The sequence below is a fragment of the Brachionichthys hirsutus genome, chromosome 11 (genome assembly GCF_040956055.1).
Source record: "Brachionichthys hirsutus isolate HB-005 chromosome 11, CSIRO-AGI_Bhir_v1, whole genome shotgun sequence".
Taxonomy (NCBI): Eukaryota; Metazoa; Chordata; class Actinopteri; order Lophiiformes; family Brachionichthyidae; genus Brachionichthys; species Brachionichthys hirsutus.
Genome location: NC_090907.1, coordinates 3,870,570 through 3,889,123, shown reverse-complemented (window position 1 = coordinate 3,889,123; position 18,554 = coordinate 3,870,570). Strand labels below are relative to the sequence as shown.

The 18,554-nt window shown below is 45.9% G+C and overlaps 1 protein-coding gene across 2 annotated transcripts; it reads right to left on the bottom strand.

The window, feature by feature from the left end:
• Positions 1 to 1,744: 1,744 nt before the first annotated feature.
• On the bottom strand, positions 1,745 to 14,206 carry acsl3a (acyl-CoA synthetase long chain family member 3a). 2 transcript variants are annotated; one of them, XM_068745274.1, is made up of 14 exons: positions 13,832 to 14,206; positions 12,359 to 12,536; positions 9,720 to 9,829; positions 9,392 to 9,536; positions 8,191 to 8,335; positions 7,284 to 7,407; positions 6,761 to 6,832; positions 5,152 to 5,291; positions 4,873 to 5,045; positions 4,188 to 4,262; positions 3,672 to 3,863; positions 3,190 to 3,304; positions 2,361 to 2,518; positions 1,745 to 1,902 (listed from the first exon to the last, which is right to left on the bottom strand). In XM_068745274.1, the coding sequence occupies exons 1-14, from the start codon at positions 14,204 to 14,206 to the stop codon at positions 1,745 to 1,747; spliced, it is 2,160 nt and encodes a 719-aa protein (XP_068601375.1). The 2 variants fall into 2 exon arrangements, with proteins under 2 accessions (XP_068601375.1, XP_068601376.1); XM_068745275.1 differs by having other exon boundaries at positions 9,398 to 9,536.
• Positions 14,207 to 18,554: the final 4,348 nt, after the last annotated feature.

Below are 18,554 nucleotides of genomic sequence, written 5' to 3'. Positions count from 1 at the left end.
CATCAATGTTTCAGCGACACAATAAACTACTCCTCCATGTAGACCAAACACAATCTTTATTTGCGTGTTTTCCAAAGGCAGATGACCAATCAACAGCTGGATGCGCTCTGCAGGCAGGGTAGTGAGGCACGGCAAAAGCAGCTGCTGCTCTTCCTCTGCCACAAACTGAAGCGGAAAACACAACATTCTCTACGGGGAATGATCGGGAACATGTTTGTGCTGATGAAAAAAATAGTCAGTATGGCTTTTGTGGATGACAAACCAGCTGAGCAAATGTTAGCCACGCAGAGAAGTCTCATTTTTAATAGGTATAATGCCCCCCTAGGGGGAGTTTTATTACCTCACAAAGAGGCATTCGACTCATACCTGAGGAGCAGTGGGCACCCCTTATGTTACCCCGGGGGTACAGTGTGTTGCAGATACAGATCTATCTTGTTCAGCCTTCTCTTCACTTTAGAGTTCCATTCTAGTTTATATCACTAATCGCCCGCCTTATCTTCATAATGCACCACGATTTATCCATTATGATGAAGATGATTATTACATCCGCCAAGCAGGCTAAGTTTTCAACGAGGTCAGGAAAAAAATATTACATTTTAACATTGAAAACTCCATTTATGAATTCAAAAATCAGTTAAAAATACACATAAACTCTGATTCACTTTTCACGGTTGGTGTATAAAGACACCAAGAAGAATTGATAACCTTCTGATGATGATCCAGATCAGCATGTGGACGGTGTAAATCCAATTACCAGGGGAATGAGCTGCTTGGCGTAGGTCTGCGCTCTCCGAGTGCTTTTCTAGTTATTATTAATGAGGATTAGAGTTTTTCCAGCTCTAATGCAAGAAGGAAAATGTACATCTTTCAGTGAGTGCAGTCTATAAAATACATAAAAAGTATATCCCATCTACTTCTACTATTACTCTATCAGTTCAGGAAAATACAACAGCAATATAAAAACATCTTTCTTTTTTTTTACTTTAATGTTTATATAGGGCATTTAAGTGCAATTTATAATTTTCCTAAGCAGGAACTATGGCCTTCATGATGAGAAAGACATTTTAAAAATTGTTAGACCACATATGATATTGCATGTTTACCGACCTGCTCTCGTTTGTCCTCATTGCTGTGTTTCGCGTTCAAGCTGTGCTGATTGGACAGAGTGTGACTGTGGGTGGGAGTCAAAATAAACCACCGGCAGAACTCAAAACATGGCAAATAGAAGATGGGGGGGGGGGGGGGGGGGATTAACCGTGTCCTGACCTGCAGGAAGGAGGAATTTGGACCTTTAACCTAAAAAGAAGCTAAGAGGACAATCAGCGATAATCGAAGGAAAGAATCCGAGATGTGCGCAAAGAGTCCGGTGAACACAAAGCCACGAACCCGACGACCCCGCCTGACCTTTGGCTCTGGCACACAGAAAGAGTTCAACAGATACATCTGCTAGCGCGCCATCTGTTTCATAACTCACATCTGGAACAACACAGAGGTCGCACACCCGGGAGGAGAAAAGGAAAAAGGCAGCAGCGGATAAGAATGTTGCGTGTTTTCCTCGACACCTTTTAACTTTTACATCCTGTCATGGTTACATCTTCAAGAATGAACCACTTCCTTGAAGTCACAGTGTCTCCTCTGTTTAAGGGGAATGACATGGGGAAGCACTGGGAGGGTACTGGGAGAGTTCAGCGTCTAGTGTTGGTCTGTGCATCCTTGGAGAACTGCCGCTGCTTTCTGATCCTTGTTATTTCCCACCGTACATTCTCTCAATGTCTTCCAGGTAATGGCGCTTCAGCTCCACGCGCTTGAGCTTGAATGCGTCCGTCACTAATCCCTTCTCAGGAGTCCACGGCTCGGAACTCAGACGGATTTTTCGGGGGATCTCGAAACGCTCGAGGCGGGCTGGAACAGAAGAAGACGAGACATGACTTCCCAACCCGAAGCTGACGATTGGGTGAATTTAAGGAGAGAGAAAAAAAAATAGATGAATGTTCCAAACGCTGCATTAAGAAATTAGGGTGTGCATTAGCTTAGCATCTACAGCAGAGATTTCAATGCATAAAACGGTGGAAAAAACGTCTTTTTAAACCCCTTTGGGATTTTTCAGACATCGTGAGTCCTGGATGAGCTGCATGGAGTCACTTTATGAACATTTCATAACATTTTTTTTTTTAAGTCACCATCTTATTTAATGGATTTGGAGAATACTGCAATCCGGTTTTTCCATGTTAACGACAAGTTCTGACATTCTGACGACATGGGGAGAGTAGAAAATCATTATTTTGGGGTGAACTGTTCCTTCAAGTCATAACTCAACCCTCAAGCTTTGGAGTTTCACCTCCTCTTTGAGCTCTCCTCACCGTCCAGAGCAGCCTCATTGATGACCTTGAGGACCAGCTCCTCCATCGCTTTGCTGCTGCACAGCTCCTCCCGTGAGCCTCGGATCCCGTACTTGTCAGCCAGAGCCAGCAACTGCTTCTGATTGGGTACCACGAAGCCAATCACGTACGTCTCATCACTGACGGGTGGGAGGAGGAGAGGAAACAGGAGGGTTGTCAAAGAGAAAGACACAACCAGAACGTCGATAATAAGTGACATCACTACATTCTGGCAACTGCACGTTGGGCCCAAAAGGGCGATGCAGCTTAAACACGTGCTTCTACACGTCATCAGTGCTTCACCAAGTGTGACATTTACCCATAAATGGGAATAGAGGCAACACATGCCAGAGCCGAGCGTGATCAGATGTCTGTGCGATATCTTTCAAATCAGAATAAATAAACATTTCACGCCGCGGCGATGTGGCCAGATTCTAAATCAGGATGTTGTTTCATAATCAGTTGTTTCATAAACGTTAATATGCAATAGAAGATATTAAATGTCTCTCAAAATAGGAAATGTGCATGTGGTGTTTCAGCGCGGCGAGAAAGTTCAAAGCTGTATGAATTCTTATTGTTTATTGGAAGAAAGGCAACCGCTCGTGACACGTTGCAATGTTTAAAATACATTAGAGAAAAAAAACGACAAAAACAACGGGATAAGGCTAGAAAAAAACAGAATCGAACTATTTATCCTTTTTCTTGTAACTGAAATACAATCAAGCTCGAGCCACACCACGGATTAAAATGCTAAGGACTTGTGGAACTGGAACAAAAGGACCCGTTTGGGGAGTTTCCCGGTTCCACACACCTGTTGGCGTAGACGCAGATGTTGTCGAGCAGCGGGCAGCCCTTCAGCACGGCCTCCACCTTCCCCAGAGAGACGTACTCTCCTGCCTGCAGCTTCACCAAGTCCTTCTTACGATCTGCAAATATATATATATATATATACACAACTATACTTTCAGGCATGTTTGTAGTTCTTTAGAATGGGGGGAAATGGGGGGGAACCTGGGGGGGGGGGCAGTTTTCCTCCACCGTTTGCGTATCTGACAAGCGATAAGAAACAACTCGGGGCGTCTGGCCGGCTGACGTAAACAGGACGGTGGGAGGTGATCATCTCGTCTGTTAAAAGGTTTCCTGCCAGATGCATGAGAGCTTTTCTGGATACCGTCCAGGATTCCGGGGGGCACAGTGTTCAATCTCAGAGCCTCTGAGCCAGGACGGATCCCCACAGGTGGAAATCTGCAGTTATAAAATCAGGCGACATCCTTCCCTCCACGTTTTCCTCACCAATTATCTTGAGGCATCCGTCTTCGTGAAACTCTCCGATGTCTCCTGTGCAGAACCACCGTTGGCCGTCCTCGTCGACAAAGAAGTTCTCCTGGTCCTTGGCATTGCTCTTGTAGTATCCCACGGTTACGTTGGGTCCGCCAATCAGAATCTCCCCTCTCGGGTGTGGCTGGTCGGTGCTGCGGTATTCTCCTGAGAGAAGTGAACGGTTAATAATAAAACAAAAAAAGAAATCTCTTATTATTCTCTCTGTATTTCTGTTCTGTTGGTCAGGCTGACAAAAAAAAAAAAAAAACGTCAGAAGGAGGCGATCCCTTAGAAAAAGATGCAAGTTGAAAAGGCGAGGAAGAAGAGGCACGCTTTCCTTACAAGGTGATGGAACAGCCTCAGGGAAGTAACGACAGCCTTATGGGGCTGGTGATAAATGAGTGTCATCTGTGTGCAATGGAAGACCCACAAGAACAAGAAGAAACAAGGCCTGGCGTGTGTGTGTGTGTGTGTGTGAGTCTCACTCACCCTCCACCCAGTCCTTCAGCTTGATCTCACAGCAAACCAGTGGCTCTCCCACTCTCCCAGTGCTGTAATCCCACACTGGAAAACGACAACAACACACAAGCACAATCAGGAAGCACGCCAGCATCGAGCAACAAAGTGCATTGCCATAGCAACGTGACCTCTCTTGCTCTTTTACCATGGAAACCCCATCCCAAAGGAATGTGCAGCGGAGACAGACGGGCAGTGTTGGTTTTAGACTGTCGGGGAAATGCTGAGAGGATTTCTGGTATTTGGCAGATTTATCGGCGTTGAACGCTAACAGCGGAGCTAAAAACAAAGCATCGGGACGTCCGCCGTCGCCACAGCTGGGCGTGGAACCATTTCACTGAAGCACTGTGATGCCTAATTCTAAGGCGAGTTCGAGAGGATGGAGCTACAGATACTTCCTGCAGCCTTGATCCACGACTCATAGCACTGTAATTATATTGGTAATCCTGGTTTGGAGTTGATTCTGCGTTACAGGTAGTCGCCGACTTCCGACCAATGAGTAACAGTGACAAGTCGGTGTGTTCGTCCATGGAGCCCAGAGGTCTGAGGCTGCTTTTGAGTTCTATTTTGCCTGCTGGATATTTGTTTTTATATTCTAAATATTATTTCCATTCTTATTTTGTACTCTCCAACTGTGCGATTCCTCGCGACCTCTCACCCTCGCAAATGGATCCAGCGCCGCAGGTCTCCGTCAGGCCGTATCCCTGACCCACCGGGCAGCACAAGCACACGTTCATGAAGCGCTGCGTGGCGGCGGAGAGCGGCGCCCCGCCTGACAGCAAGATCCGCGTCCGACCTCCCAGCAGAGCGCTGACCTTCTTGAACACCAGTCTGGATGGATAAACAGACGAGGGCGGGAGGTGTGAATATCACGCGAGCTCTGCCTCTTTTTAAGTCACCTTTCGAGACTCGAAACGGCTTTAATGGCAGCAGGTACCTGTCGCAAAGCGGCGTGCTGCGTCCTTTGGCGAGCTGCTCCAGTTTGTAGTTGAACGCTAAAACGAAGAGCGATCGCTGGACAACGTTCATCTCCTCCACCTTGGCAATCACGCTCTTGTAGATGCGATCCATGATCTCCTGCATCCGGGAAGGGGGGGGGTCAGAGATTGGAGGAGTTGAATGGTAGTAAAAATAGACATCTAGCGTGAAATGCTCGTCCCTAAAAGCTGTCTGGGTGGAGATTTGAGCAATATTTGGGAACTGTGTTTTGCCATTCTAGCTCCCAGCCAGAGTTCTGGCACCTTCAGGCCCTGCCACCGACCCAGATACACCAAAGCAAAGCAGAAACTACTGGATGAAGTCAGAACCAGGACACTTGGGATCTCTTTGCCTTTCGTTTGGAATGGTTACAAAACGGAAGCTAACGTTGGGTCTGCAGTCGTCGGTCTGGTTCTACAAGACAAGAGCTCGTAAAGAGCAGAAGGACATTCTTTTAATGCGATAAGTTCAGCAGAGTAAATCAGCGCAATGTGGAACATGTTTTTCCACTGCAGGGTTTCCCCAGAGAATCACCCACGACAACTGACCAACACAAGCAAACAAACAACGCAAGCCATCGGAATGAATTGTGACTCAGTGCTTTAATGCATTTACATCGTTTCGCCTAACTTTAAAAACTAACAACGCCGTTTAGAGGATTACTCAAAACGTGGCTTTGTTTGCTGCCAATGTTTCCTATTTGGTGCAAATGGTGAAATCCATTGAATATACTGGCCGATGGAAACGCTTTCAGACACGCCGTGGGCAGAACTGGTGCAGCAACTGGATCTTTCATTAAAAATGTACTTCATCATTGATAAGAAGTCTGTCGTTTCTGGTGACTCACAGTGACTCTTGGAACTGAACAGTGTGAGTGTGTGTGTGTGTGTGTGTGTGCGTGCGCCAGAAAGAGAGAGGATGGAAGTCAGCACAGGATTCCTGCAGCAGCCAGTCGTCACATCGCAGCCATCTATTTGCATGTGTGTGTGACGTGGGGAGAACCACATGGGGCTTTCTCACGTTCTGGTTACAGCTGTGAACGGTTCCACGCACTGCTCTGGGGCCCACTGGACTTTACACCACCACCGATGGGAGATGGGATTGGGGGGGGGGGGGGGGGGGGGCTTAGCTTAGTATTAGAGAATACTGTGAACTATCGTCTGAAGTTAAACCAACATCCACCCATTTTCTTCTGCTTTTCCGCTTTGCAGCTCACAGGAGTTGCTGGAGCCTGTCCCAGCTTGCTATGGCCGAGAGACAGGGTACACCCCGGATGTGTCGCCAGGGCATCGCAGGGCCACACAGAGACAGACAGCCACTCACACACTCAGGACAACTTGGAGGAATAAAGGACCAATATTACCATTACTGTCATAAGCCTTTAACATCATTTCAATTATATTGTGGTTTAAAGACGCACCACCATAAAATCTGATTTGCTTTAGAATTTGTTTTGGTCTCCGCCCCCAGGAAATCTGACTTTTAGGCCGCTCTAAAATGCTCAGAGGACGAGATTTCACTTTAGTGAGGAAGAGCAGCATCGCCAGCTGAAGAGCGTGTTTACGCACCGGGACGGCTGCCATCAGAGTGGGCTGCAGGACGCTGATGTCTCCCTGGCTTCCCTCCTTGATCTTCAGCGACTTGTGTGCGTGTGGGGGGGGGAAGAAAAAAGAAACTCACAACCACGACTAAATGGACCAGTTTAAATCTGCTGTGGCAAACATTCAGGCATAAATGCAAAAAGCATATTTAACATTACGCATTAAACATATCACATAGACGGGTGAAATGAGTGGACATGCGTCGTGCATGCTTTCACATCCTCATGTTAACATCAATCATCTGGATCCTCATGAAGATAGAAGGTATTATGTTGCCTAACGCAACCAGAAAATATGGTTCCTCTAAAATGTTCAGTTTGCTCTAACAAAACTACGATTTTCATCTTTGAAAATAAGCTCGAAGCCGTGCTCTGAATCAAATTTTCCCCAAAGAGATCGCCCGCCGATCTAAACCTCTAATAAAGAGTGTTCGCAAACGCGTTAAGTTTGCAACGAGGTGCGAAAGCAATGCAGAAAAGTCTTAATGCACCTTGTCAGATAGCGTCAGAGGTGAGGAGTAGCCAATGCTGCAGCCGTGAGCGAGGCATATGAGCTCTGCGCTGAGCTCCAGGACGTGGGCGAGGGGCAGGTAGCCGATGTAGGTGTCCTCCTCACTGGAAACACAAGCACGTCCTCATAAGCACGCTGAACGGATCATACTTGTAGATCTTTCACATTTGAGGGGCTGAACAACCTTTTAATGGTTTGTGCAACTCTTTGCATGACATGAAAAGGAGATTTACGCAGCTAAATTATTAAAGGAGGATTGATTGAGATCGTACCATCACTTTAAGCTCCATCCTCTTCCCCATAACTCCCTCCCTTTTGCATTTCCTCCCCCACGTCATTCCCCAGAGAGCCGGGGAGTACGAGTCAACCCTCATGTAAGCATGAAGGCTGACTCGTACTTGCGCAAAGTTAGCCAGAGAGAATTTTACAGCGTTATCTCACAACTTCAGAGGGAAGTCTGATCAGGAAAACTACTCATCATCGCAGATGCAGCAAGACTTTCTGGGGCATATACAGATTTAGGTGCATACAGGAAGTAGCTAAATTTGCAAAAAAAAAAAGAAAACACCAATATTGATATAAATATATAAATACGCACAACTTTATTTGCCCTGAAATGAACTTCAGAAGCATCACTTCCTGATTAGCAGCCCACGTCTCCCTGTTAAATGTCTGATTTAGGTCACAGGAAAAGCTCAAGAGGTTTGTTTTATTAGCTGCATATCAAAATAAAATGATACGACAGAGTAAAGCATTTAATAAATCCAGCGTCCAATCAAAACGCTGCAGGAAAGATCCCGCCACTCGTCCGGTTAACGTGAACATCCCTGCATTCCCCAATGCGGTCGGTCGCCTCTGTTTCTTAGACACGTCTTTGAAGGACCTACCGCAGGTTGGGTATCCGCTCGGCCATTCCCGCGTTGCCAGCCATGATGTTGCTATGGGAGATCATGACGCCTTTCGGTGCCCCCATGGTTCCGCTGGTGTACATGATCACGGCGATGTCCGAAGGCAGCGGCTCGTCACGCTCGCCTGTTGGCGACCGCATCGAGGCACAAACGGCACGTGAGAGCAGACGACGGCGGTTATTACAGTTTCCGGCTGGTGAAATATCCAAACAGGAAACTGACCACGCAAAAGGAAGACCACAGGCTAAACTGAAACGGCCTTTATACGTAATCCACACGGACTTAATCAAATGGAATAAAAATATAAAGCCTCGGTTCCACTGCTTTGTGGGGACTAGATTATCCTCTGCTGATCCAGACTTCATGTTCCATGAATGCAAAAAGTACCTCCTATCAAGTGTTGTACTGGAGGGAGGCGGGGATTCTTCAGTCAGCCTGAAGGCTACAGGTGTTGGAATTTGTTTTATACTCTACCTGACACCATCTGAATACACAACTACATTCATGTTTGCATCAGCAGTCTGCACAGATTCATCCGCCACCACCACCAAGCTGCAACCTCCTATCACAGCTGCCTTGAAGAGTCTGAGCAACAAAGACTTTCCGACAGAAGGTAAACAACTATCTTTTTTGACTAGTCCCTCCTTTTCGAGAAAAACTCAGCCGATGTCGAGATTTTTTACTGGACTTCCCTGAAACAAATGGAATTTGATGACGAACTATTTTGCCTCACTACCCAATGGTGCAAGACAATCCAGATCTCGGGTGTCTGAGTGCAGCAGGCCCAACAAAACCCAAATGAAGGGACGAGTGTGAGTCATCAAGACTCTCTGCTCTGGGACATGATGTCATGTGAAGTTAACAGCGCTGTGTGTAAACATGACCCCCCGACTGAATCCCAGAGCTCCATCCTCCCTTTCTCCAACGACTTCCTTCCTTAGCCGCACATGAACCGACACCAGTTCAGCTTCAAGGGTCCATAATCCACGAACTGGATAAGCATCATATCGACGTTAATCCGAGACAGATGTGTGTGCATTTCCTCATTCACATGACCTAGTGGGACTGATACCAGTCGCTGTTAAACTGCTCCCCAAAGCTCACAGTTAATTTGAACAGGAAATGATTTTCGCATCCATTCTTCAATCTCTTTATACGCAGAATGGACGTAGGAATACACACTTACCACTCTCAGCGCCGGCGCCCAGCTTCTGCACAGCAGACATACTGTGGACACTGACGCCACGTGGAAGCTCGGGCCACGAGGCCGAGGTGCCGTCCACTACAACGATGTGCTGCAGCCTCGGAACGTCAATTAGGATGTCCTGGGAAATCACACACACACACACACACACAACTAGGCATGAGAACGAAGCACAATATATGTATTGATACAGCTGCTTCTCGTATCAAGGCCGATCACGCAGGTGCTTTTATTTAGGTACCTAAACCCTGCTGCTTTGGAACGACTACAACATCTGAAATATCACATCTTAATGACATGCAACCTTGAGTTTGGTCTCCAGGAGCTCTTTGCTGGTGATGATGTGGGTGACAAGAGTCTCGTTCAGTCCGTGAACGATCGCCGGACCTCCCAGTGTGGAGTAAAGGGTGACCACTGCAACACAGTCATAAAAAAAAAAGAAATAATAATTCCTCTACAGGAGGGCTTATACTTTAGTATGTTTACACACTCGTCGTGCAACAGAGTTCTCCCTCTTGTTGATGTCAAAATGAGAATAAAGAGCACTTGAAACGTGCGTGAACGTGGCTAACGTACGTGCGCTCAGTCTGCAACGCTCAGTCGCAGCGGTTCGGCCCCCACTTGAACTAATGACATCATCGGCCAACTCCAGAGGCCGTAAGCACAGCCAATGGGACGCAAGCCATCGCTGCCTGACCAAGCTCTTCTGGGGATGCGAACATTCAAATAAATGCAGGGTCATTATTTCTGGTGTAAATCACAATACAGGGGGACTGAGATGCTCGGCGGAGGTCCAGTTAAAATCTGATATTGACTAGTCAGGGTCTTCCGTGTTTAATGTCAGGCATTTTATATTACAATGTGTGTCAGGTGATTTTTCATTGACATCACTGTTTTGATTCTAGATTTACTGCAATTATGTGACGGGATGTGTCGATGTCATTTCCTGAGCTAGTCCATTAGGAGATGCTGAGAAAGATACGCAATAATCAGCATGTCTTCTCCAGAAAAAAAAAAAAACTTCTGCATCTGCACAGCGGAGCTCGAGACAAGTGATGAGAGCGAATTAGCACGCCTGCTGCTGGTTTCCTGCATCAAAGGTCACAGCAGCAGAAACAAACTGGTCTCGGGTCAGAATAAAAATGCATAGAGGGCAGGAGGCGAGAGCAAAAGAGAAGGTGAGCGAAGGGACAGGAGGCGACATGCAGAGTCGCACCCACATCCTGACACGGACACTGTGACGTTCCCATCCCTGCGTCACGGCGCTCCAACACTTCCTGCTCTGCTAATGTGTGCGTGGACGAGGGCCATGACACCTCCAGCTGTGAGATCTAAACAATGGAGCGGGCCCCAGCTTGACAAATGCATGTGAACACGCACGTACGCACAATCACACGCATTCTAACAGAGAAAATGATCATGAGCAATTATGAAAATCTATCAAAATGACATTTTGAGACATTTTTTGAGCTTAAAGCACAACACCACACCACACAAACGCACACACACAAACGCACACGCACACACACACACACACACACACACACACACACACACACAGAGTTCAGTGGGGGTCCTTGGCTGACTGCTTGTTGCTTCTGTCAACATCAGATGTTCACGTAGACTCTCTCACCCCCCTGTTCTGACGCCATCGCCCCCTCTCTCCTCTCCATGTCTTCCTTCATCTGTCCAACTTTTGACTCCTCTCACCCCCCCCCCCCCCCACCCGCCCCCCACCCCTCGCTTTTCACCACCCTGCTGTTTGTGTGTGCCAGCGAGCGAGGGATGCTTTATAGTGACGCTTTATTGCCGTTTGCTCGCAGCTCATTCTCAAAGTACGACTGTTTAATGGGGCGTAAACTAAAGCGCGTGGAGCGAACGGAAGGTCCTTTGTGGACAATCAAAGAGATTGAATGAATTTAAAGTGCTTCTATGGATGCTTATAGTAATGAAAGAACACTTTAGAACAGAACATCAGTGGGGAATCCCCCGGGACTGGCTTCTGCACCGAACGGGCTGCAAGACCTAAAGTTCCAATCTTCTCTGTGGTTTAAATGACATGAACGAAATATCCTTTAATTTGGAGCAACATGCTGCGGATTAATTTGCATTCATGCAAAGCCAGTCAGATGTTTGAAATATCACCCGACCTGCAGCAATCATCGATAAACGATTCATCCGGACCTTTCTCGAGTGAAGAAACTGCTCTGCACTGACAGTTACAGCGTTCTCATTAGTCTGCTACACGAGAGAAGTGACAGATCTGGTGCTACAAGCTGACACTATGGATGTAAAAAAAAAAGAGAGAGAGGAAACATGGATGATAGGAAGGAGGATAGATGGGACACACATAAGAGCAAAACAGGAAAGACAAATTGACCTTCTTCTGTCTCGGCAGGGCTTCAACTAAAGCTAGCGTAGCGACACACACACAAACAGAAATGGCTGTAAATCAGCCTGAAACAATGCAAAACGGAATCAGTGACAGCCCGACCTGACAGCACGACATGGCGTGGGATCGTTCTGCGTCACCGTGAGGCTCCTCAACGCATTAACGCCCGAGGAATAAAATAATTATCATATTGTTTAGATTTTAAGTTGCATTCTTTGGTTGCGTGTCACTTTGTGACGCACTTGGAAGCCATATAAATATATTCTTAATTGTTCCAATAGGGTTCGGGTCAATGGGAATAAAAGTCTGAGTGGATTCCAGCGACTTTTTTGTTAGCAGCAACCAAAAGCTGACCAAGTGAAAGCAAAAAAGTCCTTAAAGGGATAGAAACTAGAGCTTCAGAAGTAGAATAACTCCTTTGATAATCATCCAACAGAAAGCGAACATCCTGCTTGCCACACAGAGAACAGAGGCTGATTCTTCTACCTGGCGTGCACGCCGATCTCATCTACATTTGCATCGAGGACTTTGCTCAAAGTCTAAGTCCTTACATCTGAAGTTGTGCATGAAGCAGGCCTCGGCCGAGATGATCCATTCGGCTCGCGTCTCGCAGAAGATGGCGATGTTATTTTTGGGCCACTGACCCAATGACGCCAAACCTCTGCCCAGCTGGGATGCAGCAGTGAAGACCTCCTCGTAGGAGAGCCAGTGGTACTCACCCAGAACCACCTAAGGGTGAGAGGAGAGTGTGGGAGAGAGAAGAGTCGTAATATTTTGTTGATGAAGCACAGTGAGAATAAAAAAAGTGCTCAGAGGATGCAATGTTCTGGAATCACTATAAATAAAAGCCCTGTGCGCTGATAAAACGAGACGTGAGGATGTTCCTGTTTTTACTGTGTGTTGGAGAATACGTTTCCCCACAGGAGTTTCCCACTGTCACATGTTCGGCCTGCTTCATATTAAAGCCAAAGGGAAGTGAAAAAGCAACGGTCAGGAGCAAACTAATTCCTCTCTCTGCATCTCATGGGCGTTATCGCTGAGCAGTAGATTAACGCAGGCTTCTGGATTTAGTTTGTGTCATTCCCCCCCCCCCCCGGCATCTTTAATTTACTGTTTTGTACACACAAGACTATTTTTGTTGTGTACTGTTCACTTTTATATTCAATAAAATATATATACATATATTTTGTTTTATAATCTTTGAACGCATCAGTGGGGCCATACTACCTCCTGGTGGTTGCTAAAGGGTATTGCACGCAAAGGCACATGGATGATGATGAAACGGGGCTTAGAGCCACTTGTTGGAGGCCACGTGTTTTCTCTTGCAGCTTCAACAGAGGGGGTTTAAATGGATTAGAAGAATCCGGCTGTTGGGATTAGTGGAATAATTCATAGGTAACTCATGACTATGCAGCATGCTCGGGTAACATTAACACTGAAAGAGCTCCAAGATATTGGTTTATGCTTTATAAACCCACTTATAATGGCAAAAAGTTTAAAAAGACATGTTTGTATATGAACTCTGTCTGGAAATAATAATGCTAAGAATTAAAACTGTGATTAGATTGAACCGGATTTCTTTTTTTACATTTCCTCCAGAGCCCCACTTTGGAAAAAAGACTTCCAGCCAAACATGTCAAACAGTTTTGTTGTATGGGATGAGGTGACAAAACTACAGGTTTAGCTTCAGGAAAAGATGACATGCAGTTATGAGGCAGAAGGCTACGTGCAACTAAAGTATGTGTAATTACATTCAGGTGAACATTCAAGTTGATTTGCTGTTTTACTTAAATCTTCTGTTGCTCTGAGCGTCTAATGAACGGGTTCTGAAGGCGTGCCGTGTCTCACGCATCTGAATGAGACTCCAACGGAAGAATAGAAATGAGAAATGTTTGATTATATATTGAAGTTATTTCTCTTTCATCTCAATGTTTTTTTCTTCCTCTTGCATTTAGAATTGACTTTTATTCCTTGCTACATGCTACGTGCTACCACTTCCTCAGACCTCCTGCATCACCAGTTACCTTCTTGAACATCTTCCCGTTGCTCTGCGGCTCGTCTTCCTCGCTGATCACCTCCCTCGTCCCGAGACAGTGCCTCTCTGGGAACCTCCTGGCTGAGCGCTCAAACATTTTATCCAGGGTGTCCACCCCTGGCTGCAGTGACGCCACCAACCTCTTGGTGGCCTTCACCGCTCTGTAAGGTCCCTCTGGATGTCCCAGCAAGGAGCGGGCCTTCACTCTCTTAGCACGCTCCTCCTCAGAGCCGCCAAATCCCCCTTCGGGTGTGGAGACCAAGCGAAGCACGCAGGAAGGCAGGAAGCTGATGAGGGCGTAGATCCAAACCATGAGGCGGAAGAGGAGTACCAGTACGGGGCTGACATCCCCCTCCAGCTTCATCTTGGCGAAGCGGCGGGGACAACGTGTGCAAGTTACGAGCAAAACTCCCTCCGCTGAAGTCAGTTCCTCTTTTCAATTCTGTATTTTTTTCTTCTCTTTCTTTAAGACAGCTTCACTCGAGCTCCGGCCAGATGACTCCTGGAAAACAAGTGTCCGCATATTGTGATATTAGCTGTTAGCCTCAAAGACACAAAGAGAAGGGGAAAACGCTGAACATGTTTTGGAGCGAGGAACGAGGGTGAGGTTAAAAGGTCAAGTGTGAGGAGTGTGTGAGCGGTTTCTGAATGAAGGTGTGAGTGTGTCTGATGGGGTTTCCAAACCAGCAGACAGTCTAGAACACAAAGAGCAACGCCGCTTCATAGATGTTTACACTCAACGCTGCCTTACTTCACAAATCTGCCATCACTGTTTCGCTTCATTCATGCATGTTTCCTTTTATAAAAGGTATAGGCACATTAGAATGATATTTCGACGACGATAGCCGAGCATTTTCGATACTGCAGCCTCCCTTAGAATTAGATATTCTGGATAATAAGCTTCTTAAAATGTCTTTTAAGGCCACCAGCTGGAGGAATAACCAGAACGCATATCGACATCTCCACTCGGTCCAATTAAAAAAAGGTGAGGACACATACACAAACTAAATGTCCATAATGGGATATTCTGGAAGCAACCATTCATTATTCATATGACGGAGAGGCTCGCCTTTCTTCTCGCCTCCCGAACCTGACACACGGTGAAACACGCTCGTCTCCCCAGCGTCCTTTTGAGACTCATCAATAAACGAGAGGCTTCACCCAGCATCAGTCTCCCGGACGACCATCTGCTCCCGGCGGGGTTCTCTGGTGTTCCGCTTGGTGTCTTGTTCACCTTCATCAAAGGACGTTACAGGTTTATACAAAACGACACCCGAAGCTCAGGCCAAACTGCCGTTCTCTTCTATTGTCTCCTTCTCCCTGCTGTGTGTCATCTTCCACTGATGAATTGTGTGTAGACAAAATAAATACGGTTTTAATCTATTTTAATTTCAGACCAACCACCAATAGATTTTCTCTATTTCAACCACCTTAAAGAATCTGAATCCTCAAGGGACCCCAACCAGAACCTCTTATATTCTTTATGCATTTTAATTATCTCAGGATATTATTTCTGGAGCCCCCAAAAAATATCAGATTGTTAATTTTCTCATCTGATATCATGGGATAATCATTATCGGTGAAAAAGGCTGTCGAAACAGAATTACTATTCATGTTACTGAAGCACTGACAAAAAATATATATAGTTTAATATAACGGCAAAAAAATAGAAGCACAAATTAATGATATAGTCTCCTACAGTTATGAAGAAAGAACCCATAATTACGACTTCTGAGTCTTTTTTTTTTTATGTCCTGATTTCTATCCTTTCGACTCTGGAAACACTTTAACCCAGATTTCCCTGAATGCATCGCCATCAGGTCTTTTATGAGACACTCCCCGACTGGTAAACATCCCCAATGCCTGCAGTTTACAACTGCACTCCGACAAAAAGGTCTTGTTCACGTCTCTGTAAATCATTCACCAATCATTTTTATAGTTTATCAGTCTGGGCCTCCGGTTGCATGATGGGGAGTGCTTCTGTGTGCACGGGGGGGGGGGGGGGCTCAGAGAGTCAGTTTAGACATGAAGGAGAGGCTGTGAGATGTGGATTACTGACTGCTTCATGAACGCACAACCTGATCGACCAGCCTGCATAAAGAGTGCTAAACCCTAATCCGGCCCAGGGCAACAAACGAGGAATCCTGATTCTCATCTATCGCTTTCCTTAAATAGCAACAAGCAGGCAGTCGAGATATTTAGACAGCTACTCAATCAATGGCTGCCAATAGGCCCAAACAGGCAGCCTCCATTCACTGGATTCGTTAAGTATTATTGTGCCATGGGCTGAGTTGTGGTGGGGTGAGCTGGTGTGTGTGTGTGTGTGTGTGTGTGTGTGTGTGTGTCTGGCACGGCTTCCTCTAGAGATTGTGTGAATAGGGTTTTTTTTTTTGTGCGCCGACGTCAGCGCGCTTTCACCCACTCGACTATAAGCAGCGTTGCACCAAGTTCAACGTGGCCATTGTGGCGAGACCACGCACCCGTACGACACATCCCGACGGTCAGACTGCACACGTGTGTGTGTGTGTGTGGTTCATTGTTCATGAGAGTGGGCGTGTAAAGATTTGCAAACATGTATTCTCATATTGTGACATAATAAAAAGCTTGCAAAAGAGTTCAAAGTCTGATCTCAATTTGGGTGAAAGTACAAAATACACACGGCTGGATTATACGGATCAGCCTGCAGCTTTTCACTCGTTTTGTCCAAACACACATTCCCTTTGTCTAATCGCCATTAAATCGTCTGGCTTGTGTTTATGATCCGTTTAAAAGCATTGGATTTTTGCTTCTTAATGATTGCTCAGCAGACTCTGTGCTCGCGACATTGTTTGCGACAGCGTAATAATGCGCACTTTTGTCCTCCTCCACTGCACTTCTGAGAACTATGGCTGCCAGAGTGAAAAAGCACGAGTGTGTGTGTGATTCTCCGTCACGTTGGGCCATCCCTGAGAGACAATATCATCTCTGTCTGTAGGTACATGAGGCTTCCAATGGGCCTGCAGCATCTGATAGCCTTCGCCATAGGATGGTTCATCGTTAGCATAAGGCAGGCAGCGTGAGGGGAAAGACGACCGATAATCCCATATAATCCATGTCAGCATGGTTATATAGAAACACAAGCCATAATTAGAATGGTCTTTACATACCACCCCCCCACACGACACTAGTTACTATTTACCACACACACGTCATTTACTCAGTAGCACTGCAACACAAATATGAGCACCTCATTTGTGTAGAAAATAAAACACATCATGACGTTTGGACACCAGTAGCAACCTCCATGCTATTATCAATTGTATGTATACGTTAATATTTAGTTTTAAAAACTTGTAACAAAAAATATTTAAAATATATAAAGCTTCCTACAATGGAGGCAGAACTTCCGGTTCAGATTTTCTAAATAAAATACTCCATGTTGACACATTTTGCAAACTTGCAGACTCAACTTCAGCAGAATTCAGGGGGGGGAAACATACTGTCCGATATTAAATAGCAGCTAACAACATAATGCCATTTATAAACGTGTTATTCAGAACATTCAGAACCACAAGAACTTCCTTTTTGTTCTCATTTTATACGCGAAAATGTCTATATTATATTAGATATTTAATGCCTGCATATGTTAGATTTCTGAAATCATTCCAAATAAGGCCCCCTTTTTTTTTTTTTTTTTTACAAGCTCCTCACTTCCAGAATTCTCTCTCTATCTGGCTGGTGCAGCATCCCCGCACATCTGGGGGGACGGACACGCGCGTCATAGAAGTACCTGTGGATGTTTCCACGCGTCGGTTAACCCGAACCCGGCGTCCTTGTCTTCAGGCGTTCTATAAAAAAAAAAAGAATTCGATGAACGGATCCGCGGGCTCGAACCCAAACCCTAATGCACTGTGCAATCTGAGTCCGGAAGTAACGTGCGACTCATGTCGTTAAAGGGGAAAGGGGGGGGGGGGGGGATTATCTGCGCTGTGATTGGTCTCGTCGAGGTGGCGCGTACTCAGGGCCGGGCCAGATGGAACGACTCCTCGAAGTGGCAAGAGGACACGCGCACGCACGCACGCACGGGCGGACACGCGCAGAAACCATAACCGGAGCCGCGACCATAATGTTGAAGGAGCCCCCCCTGTTACATCAGGACCCCTGTTGCAGTTGAGATTATTTTAATCAAATAGAAAAGAAACCATAAACAATAAAGATAAATTTCATTATTACGTCATAATTTAAATTATCTGCAGAAATTAGATCTTGAGAGGGCAGTTTTTGTTATTTCCCTCATTTGGATCTCAAGACATTGAGATGATGAAAAGAGAAAAATAAAATCACGTGGGAGTGGCATAATCTGGTGAGATTACTGTCCCAAATGTATTTGCTTTCCCTCCCACTCTCCCACACCTGTCCCTTTATCTCTGAGTCATTTAACCTGTCGTTCCCTTCAAACGTAACAATTAGTTGCCTCACACAATGCATAAACATAAGAAATAATTGCTTCACAGTAATTTAGTCACACAGTAAGTCCTTATTATTATTACTCTATAACGATGCTACAGGTCTGAGTCCTCTGTCGTAAACAACAACAATCTCTGCAGCATTTTGGCCAGCGTAGTTTGAATGCGATAAGAACAGAACATTTTGGGAACACAGTGCTGATCGTTGCTTCCTCCACCATTTCTCTTTAACGTGTCGACCTCCTGGCTGAGGCCCCTGTTTTACAT

What these genes read in the sequence shown, in the direction of transcription:
- acsl3a (XM_068745274.1), bottom strand. Translation starts at nt 14,206, where the DNA reads ATGAAGCTGGAGGGGGATGTCAGCCCCGTACTGGTACTCCTCTTCCGC. An exon ending in CTTCATGCACAACTTCAGAT is followed by an intron (nt 9,830 to 12,358) that starts GTAAGGACTTAG and finishes ACTGTGTTGCAG; the next exon opens with TGGTCACCCTTTACTCCACA. An exon ending in TCCTGGAGACCAAACTCAAG is followed by an intron (nt 9,537 to 9,719) that starts GTTGCATGTCAT and finishes GTGATTTCCCAG; the next exon opens with GACATCCTAATTGACGTTCC.